Source organism: Bubalus bubalis, chromosome 7 (assembly GCF_019923935.1).
Source record: "Bubalus bubalis isolate 160015118507 breed Murrah chromosome 7, NDDB_SH_1, whole genome shotgun sequence".
Lineage (NCBI taxonomy): Eukaryota > Metazoa > Chordata > Mammalia > Artiodactyla > Bovidae > Bubalus > Bubalus bubalis.
Genome location: NC_059163.1, coordinates 4,402,300 through 4,416,398, shown reverse-complemented (window position 1 = coordinate 4,416,398; position 14,099 = coordinate 4,402,300). Strand labels below are relative to the sequence as shown.

The window sequence follows — 14,099 nt, the reverse complement described above, 5'->3', positions numbered from 1 at the left end:
CATGGGGTCGCAGAGAGTCAGACGTGACTGAGCGACTCAACAGCAACAGCTGGTGTTGTCTGGACTTGTAGGCCTAGTGCCTGCCCTCCTGAAACTTCGGATCTGTGACAGATGTGCCCGTAGACCATGGCTGGCAGAAAGGAGCTCTGTGCGCCCAACTCTTAAGCGGAAGGCACGGAAATAGGCGGCAGGGCTGGGTTGGCGGGAGGCTTGGCAGCGAAGGGGAGTGCACCCTCCCTGGAGGGTCGGGGGCGCAGCGCCGTCCCCGTGGGATGGGAGCGTGAGGGGGCCGCTCTCCCCCGCGGTATCTGCAGAGGAGGCGGGACGGGAGGCCACGTGTGGCTCACGCCCCGTGGACGGGAAGGAGCCACGGGGGACGAGCGCAGAGGATGTGTGCATGGACGGGCAGAGCGGCTTCTGCCCGAGGCCACCCAGGGGTGGAATTTTTTTTTTCCCCTGGGGGTATAACTAAATCACTTAGCTGTGGTTTCATGAACTGTTTCTTTTTTTTTTTTGTATTTATGAAGAGTTGGTTTGAGTCCTGTTACTTTGTAAGGAGGAGAAAATTAAATTGTTGCTTCGGCCGGGCTTGTTTTCCAAAGCCTCATTCCCAGTCACTGGCGGCAGAGCTGCTGTCCTGACCTGCGTTAAACTACAGGTGGGCCCCTGGCAGAGCGAGATCGTTCCAGCCTCTCGGGGCGGCCCTTTGCCTCTTTGTTTCCTTCACAACTCAGTTTCTGGCAGGTAAATAAAATTCCGGCGGCCGCCTGGAATAAAAAGCCTTCCTCTTACCTGTGCTTGACGGCATGTGTGTTTCTCTCCCGCAGGCGGCGATGGCTGCTCATGGTCAAACTGGCCTCTGGTGCCAGGCTGTGCCCGGGGACGCCGAGAGCCCAGGTCGCGTGCTATGACGCCCGCAGCACGAGGGGTCATGTGTGACTTTGGGAAAGGGCGCGGAGGGAAATTTTGTTTTGCTGTCCTGAGCCGCCAAAGGTCGAGTGTGTCAACCCTTGCCGTCTAGTCTAGCAGGCGACATGGCGTGCAGGATGGTCATGGCCCACGGGCTGGGTCTGCCATCCACACACTTTGCCGGGAGAGTGTGGTTGCATTTACTTCTCTTCCGTGAGCTCCCCTGCCCACCTTGGTGTGGAAACACAACCCAGCTCCCAACAGAGGTTTCTTGGATGGACGGCCCCTGACGCCCACCCGCAGCTAGAATCTAGTCGTCGGGAATACTTAATTCAGCTGATAGGTTTTCTCATCCTTCACCGTTGGAGGCGTTTGCCCAGGCATCGACATCCAGGTGCCTTGCCTGCAGCTCGGGAGCCCGGGGAGGGGACCCCAGAACTGCTGAAGGTGGGGTGCAGCCACAAGGAGCCCTGGAGAGTGGAGGGCCTGCAGCTTCCTGGGGGCGGGGAAGGCTTCTCAGAGGAGCTGCCTTGGGGGCGTGCTCCGTCTCCGGGGACACGAACCCCTGGGGCGCTGGTGGCTGAGCAGGAGACAGAGTCCCCAGGGCAGTGGGTGTTGAGACAGGCGCGCTGATGGCCCGAGACTGGCAGGGCTGGCAGGGGACGGGTCCTGGGGGCCCGGCACCAGCCCACAGAGTCGAGGCTTCCTCTGTCTTGAGAAAACGTGTGACTTGGAGGCCGGCCATGGGCAGCTGCCTGCTGGCCGCCTTCCAGCGTCCACGCCGCTGCCTTGCTCGGAAGCACGCCCTTTCTTTGTGCAGCCCCCTACGCGGGCCCGGTCGGGAGGCCGGCTTCTCTTTGTGCTCTGGCCGCCCCAGGTGGAAGTGCTTGAGGGCGGGTGGCTTGGCCCTCGCAGAGTTCGGTCTTAGAGAATGTCGCAAGCGGAAGGACTTTTTCCCCTTTTAAGTTTCTTTTTCCAGAGTCTGTTCTCTGAGGCTGTTTCCCAGGTTTCAGGAACTTAAACTGGACCTGGAACCCTTGGAGCCTCAGAGGCCCCTCAGCTCCTTCTTAGAAGGGGCCCTGGGGCTGTTCCCGGTGGCCCCGAGCCCGAGGCTGTGGGATGGGCCATGGCCAAGTGGCTTCGAACTCCATCCCACCTGTTCTTCTCTTCCCTGGGCTTCTGTCTTCGCAGCGGAGGAGCAGGGGGCCTTGGGTTCCCTTAGCACACTTGTTCCTGTTCCTGTCTATTCTGGTGTCAAAATGCCAGTTTAAATCCGTGCCCCTCCGTGCGTGCCCGCTGAGCCTGTGGCTGAAGTGGAGGGTGCCTGCTGCGGCAGAGGCAGGCGCGCCGCGCCGCGGCCCCTCCTCGCTCAGGGGCCTGCCCGGGAGTTCCATGCTGTTGCCCCATTTTACTCTGGGCTGGAGGGGAGTTGATTCTCAGAAAGGTTAAGTGTCTCCCGCACTGGCAAGTCAGGAGGCTTTCCACTGGCCTGCCAGAGGGTCTCCGCTCTGCTGACTGTATGGCCTTTTGTGTTTATGGGTTTTTTTTTGTCAGTTTGACCTGTTGGAATGTTGATGGTGTCTGGATAATTCCCATCACCTTTGCCACTGCCCAAGATTAGCTCTTAACTATGTGCTAAAAATGTTTCTTGCTGTATTTTCCTTTTAATTAGAATTTTTTTTAGAACTTTAAAAGTTTGTACACAGGTCTGTCTTCCTGTTGTGACAATGTTATGGTTTGACAGCGTAGTTCAGTTTGGGAGTTTTGCCAAGTCAGGGTTCCAGGGACAGTTTGCCCTGGCCTTGCCTGGGAGGGCTTCCCTGGTGGCTCAGAGGTTAAAGCGTCTGCCCGCAATGTGGGAGACCGGGGTTCGATCCCTGGGTTGGGAAGATCCCCTGGAGAAGGAAATGGCAACCCACTCCAGTATTCTTGCCTGGGAAATCCCATGGACGCAGGAACCTGGTGGCCTACAGGCCACGGGCTCTCAAAGAGTCGGACACGACTGAGCGACTTCACTTTCACTTTGCCTGGGAGGAACTCGTGGCTGGGGACTCAGGGTAGGAACTGCAGCCCCGGGAATTGGGAGAAGTGTGAACTGCAGAGCATTTAAAATGTGTTCCGTGTGGTGAGCTGATGCCCAGGTCCTTTTGGTCCTTTTTGCTCTGTAGGTTGAAAGTGTTAGTTGCTCGGTCGTCTCTGACTCTTTGCAATCCCATGGACTTGTAGCCCACAAGGCTCCTCTGTCCATGGGATTCTCCAGGCAGGAATACTGGAGTGGGTTGCCATTTCCTTCTCCAGAGGATCTTCCTGACCCGGGGACTGAACCTGGATCTCCCACATTGCAGGCAGATTGCTTACTGTCTGAGCCCGTAGGGAAGCCCTGTAGGTTAGGAAAGCGCTTTACTTAGCGTGATCACCTTTATGATCTCATTTTTGTATTAAGCTCTCCTTTGGTTTGCTGTCTTGTTTTGGTGTCGTGCAATGTGGTTTCGTCTTGCCAAGAAAAACTGATAACCAGTTAGTACGACACCACAGTTAGATGATCCTTCCCTACCACTGGGTCACATTTCAAGGTTTTATACACAGTTTGGTCTGTTCCTGAACTGTGCATTTTGACTTTGCCCCTTATTTCTATCTTTGCTCCAGTGCTGCGCTGCGTGACAGGCCCCTTCAGTTTCTGGGGAGGAGGGGCCTCACCCCTCCCCTGTTGTCTGCTTTTAATGAATGTGCTTTTGCCGACTTGACATTGAGAGGCCCGGCCAGGCTTCCTCAAGGGGAGCAGGACGCTCACTGCAGAAGCTAAAGTAACGCCCGAAAGGGAGTGGTTATCGGTGTCACTGCCAGGCTTCAAAACCTGCTGTTTGATGATAGCAGCCGCCCGCAGAGTGCTTGTGGGAGTTCGGGGTGGCGGGGTGGGGGGGCGGTGGTCGGTGCCTGCTGAAGCCTTTCTAGCGGCACTTTCTCTCATTCCCCCGAGCCGTCTAGTGGAGTTGGGGTTAGAACCCAGGAATGTCTGAGTCCGGAGATCTCTTCTGTATGTTGTTCTGTTCCATGGATCAGATGTAAATGCACCACCGGGTTTCTTTAGTTTTCGGTATTTTAAAGGACAGTGGGAAGGAACACAGCGGAACGCACCAGGCTCTCAGTCCGTGAGGACTGGGCCTCTCACGCCCTCGTCCCCGCCTGAGACTGAAACCGTAGGCAGGGCCTCTGTGTCACCAGCAGCTCGGACTCTCCCCATCAGGTGTTTCTCCAGGTTCGTGGCCTTTAGTTTTTTCTTTTATCGATTATCCTTCTTCATCGAACCAGCCTTCTGACCTGGGTTTTATAGCCCCAAACGGAGCCATTCGTCCCCTGGGTGGCTGGTTTGGGGCCAGCCCTGTAGATCCCAGCTGAACCGCCAAGTGACAGCGTGACCCTGCAGGCTTTTCTGAACCCGAGCCTCAGTTTCGTCTGTGGGGAAGCGGATAACACGCCCTGCCTTGGAGACTCGAGTGAGGTGACTGAAGCACTGTGGAGAGCCGCCGCTCACCTGTGTCTCGGATCATCTCGTTGCACCTGGCGCACGCGGCCAATCTTGTTTTCTGTCCTGATGGAGACGTCTTGATGTTTATGCTGTCCACACATGTTGCACCTTGACTTGTGTGTGGGTTATGAACTCACATACTTTTGACAGAGGTATCACGTGTTTATCATTTTAGAAAGCAAGGAAAACCAAACCCCTTTGCTCTGCTGGGCACGGCCCTCCTGCTCCCAGTGCTGGCCTGAGGCCCACGGTTGTGATTGGTGGGGTACTTTATATCGTGATGGTAGTATGTTAACATGCTAGCGTCTGGTCCTGAATTCATACTTTGGTATGTAGGGCTTTTTTAAATTTTATCTTTCAAGGATTCCTCTTTTAAAAGGGGGCATCAGAACATTTGAACTCCAGAGGAGTTGCATCTTTGGCTTTTATATCCACTGTCTTAATTTCCATTTTTGTGGGTTTTTTTTCCCCTAGTTTTTCCTTGGACCAAGATGACTGATGGAAACCTTTCCACCTCTACAAATGGCGTAGCCTTGATGGGCATTCTGGACGGTCGACCAGGAAACCACATTCAGAACCTGCAACACTTGGCTCTCAAGGCGCCCAGGTCCCTCTCGTTGCCCGAGTATGGGCCCAAGCTGAAACTCAGTGCTTTAGAAGATCGGCACAGCCTTAAATCGGTGGACTCGGGCATTCCTACCCTCGAGATCGGCAACCCGGAGCCTGTCCCCTGCAGTGTGGTCCACGTGAGGAGGAAGCCGTCCGAGTCGGAGATCGTCCCTGAGCGAGCCTGCCAGAGTGCCTGCCTGCTGCCCTCCTACGCGCCCCCGGCTCCCGCCGGCGCCGAGCGGGAGCAGAGCCTGCGCAAGTCCTCCACGTTTCCAAGGACAGGCTACGACTCGGCGAAGCTCTACAGCCCCGCCTCCCAGGCCCTGCAGCGCAGCAACAATGTCTCAGTGTGCAGCGTGTCCAGCCTCAGCACGGAGCCATCCACCGCGCTGTCCCTCAGCAACGAGGACATCTTGGACCTCGTGGTCACGAGCAGCTCCAGTGCCATCGTGACCCTGGAGAACGACGACGACCCGCAGTTCACCGACGTCACCTTGAGCTCCACCAGGGAGACCCGTGACCTCCAGCGGGACTGTGCCGGTGAGACGGAGGAGGGGAGGAAGCTGAGACTCCTGGGGCCGTTCAGCCACTTCTTTACCAGGTACCGCGGTCTCCGTCTCTCTAGCAGAGCCAGGCTGTTCAGCTCAGACCCGTTGCCTTGCTGTTCCGTCCGGAGCGTGTCGCATGTTTCCTGCCTGTTGGGCAGATGCTGTTGTACAGATAACTGGGCAGTCTGTCCCCAGCAGCCCAGCATCCTGTGGGCTCGGCGGAGGCCTGGCGTGTTGGTGATTCTGCGGTCTGATCCCTCACTGCTGGCTGTCACTCCTGAGGCCCTGGCTCACGCAGTCTCTTGTCGCTTCCTGGCCGCCGGCCTCTGACGTGCTGTGGCTGAGGGTGGCCTGTAAGTGGCCACTGTTACTAAGTCAGCACCCTTTGTCAGCCTTATCCTCTGAGGGGCCCTTCAGGCTGATAACTGGAGTTTCCTGGGCCAAGCGGAGGTGCTGGTGAGGGTGATAATCGAGTTAGCAGCCCCAGGCCCCGCTGGTATGACCGGGGGCTGGGATGTCTGGGCGGCCCTGGGCGCGTGCCCTGCACTCCTGCATGGCCGTGTTCCTTTGTTTGCGTCTGTTCCTGGGCCTCCTGCTGAGGTGTGCGGATCACCGCCCCACAGCCACCCACGTTCCCACCTGTGCTAGGAGCGGGCCGTGCACCCCACTCCCCTTCCCCACGGTGGCCCGCCAGCCGGGCGCTGAGCAGGGATGCTGGTCTCCCCGTGGCTCTCTTCCAGCTCCTGCAGCATCTGCCCGTCTCTTGTGCCTCACATTTGCGTTCAGCATGCGTCTTGTGTGCGTGTCCTTGGCTCTGCTCCTGACCGGGAACGCAGGAGTAACACGGCCGTGATTCTGGGGGACTTGCAGACCGACGGTGGTGGGGAGGGGACACGCGGTCAGTCACACAGGCAGGCACAAGCTCCCAAACTGTGGAGCGCTGCGAGGAAGTGCCGGGGGGTCTGGAGAGCGGGCCGGGAGTGGCCGTAGGCTCGCCAGCAGCTCTCTGGAGGGTAGGAGCCAGGGCCGGGCGGCTGGGCCTGCTTCTGGGGTCGGCCTGGCTGCCTTGTGCACGCCTGTCGCGGAGCCCATGCTGGGCATGTGGTGCTGGGTGTCCCTTCAATACGGCGTGATGTGCTGGCTGGAGTCAGCTGGAGACCTCTGTGGCCGTGCGCACTCGCGTCCACTTATGGCTGCCTCAGCTGTGTCATCAGCCAAAGTGGGAGTCATCTTGCATGAGCCTGAGTCCAGTCCTGAGTGAGAAGGTTCCCCGACATAGGCTCTGGTTTCATGGGACACCTCTTCTCCATGATGCATCCATTGATGGGTACTGCTCTAGCCCCAGGAGAATTCCCGGCTGCAGACCTCGGTGACTCCACCATCGCCTTCAGTGGTGGAGCCCAGGAACTGTCAGGGACACCCATGGTCCCCTCAAACACTGCTCTGCGGTTCAGATTCGAGTGGCCACACCACCCCCTTTGCTCAGATCAGAGTTTCTAACTTTCCCTGTTTGTGAAAACCATCTGTGAAAGTCGCTCAGTCATGTCCAACCCATTGTGACCCCACAGACTATACAGGCCATGGAATTCTCCAGGCCAGAATACTGGAGTGGGTAACCTTTCCCTTCTCTAGGGGATCTTCCCAACCAAGGGATCGAACCCAGGTCTCTTACGTTGCGGGCGGAGTCTTTACCAGCTGAGCCACAAGGGAAGCCTGAATACCATCTGGGTGCCTGTTAAATATGGCTCTTCAGGGCCCAGCCCAGGTCTCCAGGATCAGAGTCTCAGGGAAAATGCCTTGGAGACGGGTTTTTAGAATCCCCTGGGGTTCTTGGCAGATTTGGGAAGCCTGGCTTGAAAATAGAGGTGGCTGGGAAACAGCATGGAGGAAAGAGCTTAGCTTTGGAGTTCAGCAGACCCGCACCTCTGTTATCGCTGTGTGACCTTGAGCAAGTTGCTTCACCTCTCTTGAGTTTTCTTGTCTCTGGAACGGCAGTGGCAAGTGCCTGGCACAGGCGCCTGTTTCGTCCTTGACGTGCGGCTTGTGTGCTCTTACCCGTGTCGTCATTGTTTGCTTTCCATGTCGGCCTCTTCATCTCCATAGTGGGTGCGATGAGACCGCCTCGTCCCCTGGGCTGGGGGACGCGGTGGGCTCCCGTGTGTGAGGCTTGGTGCAGACCCAGATAGAGCAGACTTGGAAGAGGCTGTTGCTTGTTGTGAGCGTCCTGACGGCAAACACTTTGTCTGCTGCCTTTGTCTCACCGTGTTGGAGCCCCTTCTCCTTTGAGAGCAGACGCCATCCATCACTGCAGATGGTTTCTTGAAAATCTTTCTCAGCTTTGTGCCACGGAAATCAGACATCTCCTCTTTGTTTTGTTTCTTACTTCTTGTCTCCTTACCCTTGTTTTTGAGGACTGTGATACTGTAATTAGGAGCCGTTACTAAGTACCTTTGGGATATTAATGACAGATGAGTCAAGATGTGTGCTCTCATGGGCCGAATGTAGTAGCACAAACTTTGTGGCACAAATTTTTTGTGCTAGACTCTTGAGTGTTAGAGAAGAGTTTCAGCCTGTAATCCCAGAGGGGAGAAAGGGTGGCAGTTCTGTGCCCAAAATATTCGGGACCCACTAAACATTTTACAGGTGAGTTACGGAGAAGGCTGGCCCACAGCGGGCGCTCAGAGGCTGGTGGACCGTGTGCTTTTTTGTCGCAGGCAGGGCTGGGGCTGGAGCTGGGCCACTGTGGCTCCCAGCCCAGGCCCCCGCGTCATCCTGCTTCTCCACTGTCCCCCGCTGGAGCCTGGGCCGCCTGCTCTCCTGTTCCTCACCGAGTCCACTCTCCACAGTGTTTGTGGGCAGCGACGCAGGCGGTGTGGGGGAAGGCCAGTCAGGAGACTGGGGCGTGGAGGCGCTCAGGGAGCTGGGCACTCTGGGGGCTGACTGCGGGCGCCGGGTCTTGGCGTGTGTGTGTGTGTGTGTGTGTGTGTGTGCGCACGCGCGCGCATGTTGGTGGGGGTGCTGAAGTCAGGAGTGCTGGTAAAGGAGTCAGGTTTGCTGGGTTCAGTGTGAGCTCTCCTACTTAATATGACCTTGCCAAGTTACTTCACCTCTCTGCGCCTTCAGGGGCGTAAAACTACCGGGCAGGTTCACAGCTCGAATAGGTAAAGCATCCAGGACACTTCTGGCACTCTGTAAGTAGAAGTTATCAATGATGCTAGCATAAATATGATCATTTCTAAAAAATATGTTTTGTGGCGCATTCTGTAGTTCTCGTCCACATATTGTGCTTTGCTTTGATTGGTCCGTTAATGGAAAGAATTGGGGTTTCTCCACTTTGGCTCTGCTGGTACCCTGTGAGTCTTTGTGGTGGAGACTGCCTTGTTCATTGAAGGCTGCTGGCCTCTACTCGCTAGTTTTCAGCAGCACCTTTCCAGTGTGGCCACCAGAAAGACCCTCAGCCGTTGGGGGTGTCCCCAGAGGGCCAGGGCAGGTGGGGTAGGAGGTGGGCAAAATCACCCAGCTGTTGAGAACCACTGAGCTAGCATGCTGCAAATGTTGGTATTTAATTGCTTCTTTGAGGGAAATTTACTAATGTTTTGTATGTATTCTTTTAATTAAAGTGTAGTTGATTTACAATATTACTTTCATTGATTCAGTATTTTAATAGATTTACTTCATTTAAAGGCTTCCCTTGTGGCTCAGTTGGTAAAGAGTCTGCCTGCAATGCAGGAGAGCCCGGTTCAATTCCTGGGTCAGGAAGATCCGCTGGAGAAGGGATAGGCTACCCACTCCAGTGTTCTTGGGCTTCTCTCGTGGCTCAGTTGGTAAAGAATCCACCTGCAATGCAGGAGACCCTGGTTCAATCACTGTGTTGGGAAGATCCCCTGGAGAAGGGAAAGGCTACCCACTCCAATATTCTGGCCTGGAGAATTCCACAGACTGTATAGTTCATGGGGTCACAAAGAGTTGGACATGACTGGAAGATTTTCGCTTTTTCACTCCACTTAAAGTTATTATAAAGTGTTGGTGGCCTTCCACTGCTGTGGTATGTTTTGAGCAGGCCCCTCATCTTGTATAGAAGAGAGGGACAGTGTTGAGGGATCCTCTGAGCCCAGAGCACGTCAGAGCCTTCCTCTAGAGAGCTGGCAGCACCGCAAGAGGGCCAGGCCACACGCTTGCCTCTGCGGAGACAGGGCTGGGGCGTCTGTGAGGCCCAGGGCCGACAGCTGTGGTCCGGTCTGGGAGGAGGGGATTCGCTCTGACCACGTCCATCTCCTTTTGCGCAGCCCCTCGTAAAGCTCTCAGGAGAGGGGATCGGAGCGTCCCCTGCCTAGAAGAGATGCTGGCGCTGCATCCGAAGGATGAGAGGAGTGCGCCAAGTTCCCACGTGGAGCGGAGGGAACCGCCTGCGGGTGGCCGGGAGGCGTGGGGCACCTGGCTGGGTTTAAAGGACTGTAATGATGCGTTTTTCTGCTCTGCTTCCTGGCCTGGCTGGGAGCTCCTCGGCAGCGCGCTGTGTGTGGTTTGTCCTGGCACCAAGTCGTGACTCGAAGGTGGAGACAGGAGGTGTCGGTGGGCGAGAGCCAGTGCTGCTCTGATGCCAGTTTCAACCTCCACTCGGCCGTTTTTGACCGCTGTGGCCTCCAGAAACTTCGTTACCCTCTGTGACCCCAGAGCGTGCTGGGTGACGGGGTTGACTGTACCTTTTGTAAAGAGTGGGTGTGGGGATGAAGTGAGGTCACATAGGGGCAGCTCTGGGCAGAGCACGCACCCAGTGTGAGCATGTGGGCTCCTGGGCCCGCTCTCTTGCTTTTGTTGGGTTTCACCAAGGTTGCTCTTTTTAAAAAGGGCCTGCCATCTGAAAAAGCTCGCAACCACTGGCCTAAGAGAACTAAATCTTTGTGTGGGCACTTTGACTCGGCATGAACGTGCGCATCTGAAATTTTAGTTCCTATACTGGTCTAGGCTTTTGGGGATTTGTTCATTTGAAAGGCAACCTGAGCAGTGCTAAGGAACACGTTTGCTCTTAGCTTTCTGATAAGGGAGGTGAGCGGGAACCAGAGACACGTGGCGGCTGGAGCCCCTGGCGCGGGGGGAGCAGGCAGAGCGCAGGGCCCGCAGGGTGCCGTTCTCAGCCCCTCCATGCGGCCTCTGGGTTTGATCTTCAACTACTCAGGCAGAGGGTGGGTGTTAGCTGCTGTGGGCTGACTTGTTCAACCTCCTAGGGGACCTTCCTGCCCTGGGGAAGCCTGAGAGTTAAACATGTGTGTTTCCCTGGTCGCTGGCAGCTGGGGCTCCCGGCAGGAATCAGGTCCCGTTTATGAAAGATGGGAGGCAGGAGGCGGGCGGAGACCGTTTCTCTCCTCTTTGGGCTGTTTCCCGCTGACTGGTGGTGTCGCCGAGATGTGAGCCTTGCCTGTAGCATCGCCTGGTGTCCCTGACCATGTGCCAGCGGCTGCGGCCTGGTTCTGTTGCGGTGGCCCTGTCGCTCCCTCGAACTCGGTCCTTCCTGCGGCAGCTCGGATGTGACCCCTCCCCCGGTGCGTCAGTCCTGTTGTGTTCAGGGAGCCATTCCTGGGGCCCTAGTTTAGAGCCAGGGAGTCAAGGGAGCGGGGAGAAGCACAGCATTTCTTGGAAAGCGCCTTGACAAGAGGTGCTCAGGATGGAGCGCAGAGCTGGGAGAGGAGATGGGAAGGTGGTGGAGCCCAGAGTAGGTGGGGCTTCTGGGGACCACGGCATGTGGAGACCCCAGATCCGAAGCATGTAAGCACCACAGGGAGGAAGACACAGGTGTGCGCAGGGCTGCTGAGCTGCTGAGCTGCCTCCAGGAGAGAGGGCGGAGCCTGGAAGAGGCGGGGCCCGGGTCCCAGCACACTGAGCGCACAGCGGGCGCTTCACCCCCTATGGCGCCTCCCAGCCCTCAGGTCGAGCCGGCGAGCACCCACCTGTGGCGCCACAGGGGCCCGCGCCGCCCCTGCTCGCATGTGGGGCTGGGGCAGGGAGAGAAAGAGGAGAGGCGCCCTGGAGACCCTGCAGGCTGATGGTTGGAGCGCGCCTTTCCCCCAGTGTTGGACTCATCTAGACCGCGTGTTCCAGAGCGTGGAGCGGCCCGTTCAGCTCTGAGTCCCGAGGCTCAGGCTCCGGGCCGGGGAGACCTTGGCAGAGAGAGGTTAGACTCGGTGCCGCCTCGGCCTTGAGCCTGAGAAGCAGGGAAGGTCCCAGCAGGCAGGGCGCCCCTTAGGCGGTCTCCGTTGTTGCCAGTGAGAGATCTGCGGGGTCTCCAGTGCTCCCAGCCCGTCCTTCCTGCTCCGTGTCGGTGCTTTCCCAGGCACGCGTTGACCCTGGTTCCCTCAGCGCAGGGTTTTCTGTCTTCCTATGTGAATTCCTGCACCAGATGGATTTGCAGTAGCTCAGCTCCCTCGATTGTGGAATGCCTGCGCTTTGCTTTTCCAACCCCGGTTTCGCAGCTCGGCTCTCACCAGCTGTGGTTGTGACACCAGGGAGGTCATCGGCAGCCTTAACCGGAGATGTTTCTCTCGCTCCACCTGCGCTTCGGTCTGAGGTTGTCCTTCAGGTGTGGCGAGGGTGCAGCGGATAGGATCGCTCGCAGATGCGGGACGGGAGCGTCTGGCGGGCCCTCTGTCGGGACACAGCTGGGCTCGGAAGGGACAGCTGGGTCCCTGAGGGTGTGTGGCCTCCTTGCGCTTTGCTAGGCTTTGTGGGTTTGCTTTGCCAGCAAGTCACAGGCATGATAGTTTCTTCATCGACGGCCTGCAGTGGACCAAGCCTCATGCTAGGCACTGTGTTTCTCATCGTCCGTCCTTCCCAGGGATACTTAGTGAGCATCTGCCATTTGCCAAGACACCATTCTAGGTGCTTGGGATTCATTTCTGGATGGAACAAGGACCTTTGTCCTCAGAGAGCTTAGACAGTGTTCTAGTGGGGGGCTGCAGATAATACTCACAGTGAATAAATGAATGAAGCCATGATAAGCGCTGTGAAGAAAATGAGAGAGTAGAGGCAGTGGGCAGGACGGGGCACTGGAGAAGGCGGGTTGTGGAATGGTCAGGGTGCCCAGCGAAGCCGTGCTTCTCAGGGGGACGAGGAGGGGAGATTCTAGCAGAGACTTGAAGTGCGTCAGGAAGGCCATGAGCGCAGACGTCTGGGAGCCGAGCAACTTGGGTTGAGGAGGGGTGCGGGCAGGCCTGGTGCGTTAGAGGAGCAGCGAGGAGCCTGTGAGATGGACCAAGTGAGCCATGAGGAGGGGCGCAGCGAGGTTGGTGGGTCCCAGTCCCATGTGGGCCTGAGCCTGCAGTCGGTGATGGCAGGGACACCCGGACTTGGGCAGTGGGGTCTGAGCAGGAGATTCAAGTTTGGAGTTGTTGGCCTCGTCCGGGGTTTGGAACAGATGAGGTCACCGCTCATCAAGGAGTGAGCCTGAAGCCGCGTGAGGGCTGAGAGGCCTGGGGAGAGGAGGCCGCCGGCTGTGGGGCGGGAAGCCAGGCGGAAGCCGGGCGGCAGGGCAGGGCGTGATCCGCTGGGCCCAGGGTGCTGGTGTCGGGGAGATGCGGGCTGACCCGTGACTCAGCAAGGGGTCCAGAGCTGTGCCAGCGGAGCGGTGCTGGGCAAAGCATCACCGGGGCGAAGCTACCGGGACGGGAGGAGGCAGGCTGGAAACAGCCAGCACAGCGATTCTTAAGGTGGGTTTTCTGCATCAGGGCCAAGAGTTGGGTGAGAGCTGGAGGGAGCAGCACTATGGGGTTGGTTTCTCTTTTAAATGTTGGGGAAACCTGTGTTTTTGCTTCTGTCACTGTTTCTGCTCACCTGAGAGAGAGGAGCCAACTCGGTGCCTGGTCCTGGCGTTGCCTCCACAGGGCTGGTTCTGGTGCTCAGATGGAGGTGGTGGCTTTGGCCGGCGGGGGAGCCGGGCGTGGGCACAGCTGTGGAGGCTGGACGTGGCCACCAGGGTCCAGAGTCCTCTTGTGTTCAGCGCACATAGATGACTCCATTGCTTTCAGGGCTGCTGGATTGTTTTTCTATGTGCAAACGTAGGTTTTAATCAACATATTTAGTTTTTCAAAGGTCATTGTATCTTTCAGAGCAGTTGTAGGTTCACCGCACAATGAGGCAGCGACCCCGTGTACCTGCCCCCCAACATGCACAGCCTCCCGTGCTGTCAGCATCTGCCCCGCCCCACCCAGCACCATCAGCACCGAGTCCTCCGCTTGCATGAGGCTTCACTCTCCACGCAGCAGGTTCCGTGGGTTTGCACAGACGTGTAACGACAGGTCCACATCATGGTGCCAGACAGTCGCTTCCGGCCCTGACAGCCCCTCTGTCTGTCCCCCATTGTCCTCTCCCCCTCAGCCCCGGGACGGCTGACCTCTCTCGGGTCTTCATGGCGAGCATACAGTATAGAGCCTTTGCAGACTGGCTTCTCTCACTGACTCATAGGCCTTTAAGGCGCCTCTGTGGCCTTCAGTGCCTGCCTGCCTCATCTCCTCTTG

At 57.4% G+C, this 14,099-nt stretch overlaps 1 protein-coding gene across 4 annotated transcripts in view; it reads left to right on the top strand.

Annotated features, from left to right (window-relative positions):
• Positions 1-4,275: 4,275 nt before the first annotated feature.
• The window catches only part of TBC1D14 (TBC1 domain family member 14), a 100,576-nt gene continuing 90,752 nt past the window's right edge, over positions 4,276-14,099 (top strand). Inside the window, exons 1-2 of one of the 4 annotated variants that reach the window (XM_044945536.2) lie at positions 4,276-4,587; positions 4,910-5,645. In XM_044945536.2, the coding sequence (XP_044801471.1) occupies positions 4,563-4,587; positions 4,910-5,645 (761 nt within the window). In that variant the 5' untranslated portion in view covers positions 4,276-4,562. The remainder of the gene's footprint in view (positions 4,588-4,909; positions 5,646-14,099) is intronic. The other 3 variants (XM_025289643.3, XM_044945537.2, XM_006042489.4) reach the window with 3 other exon arrangements.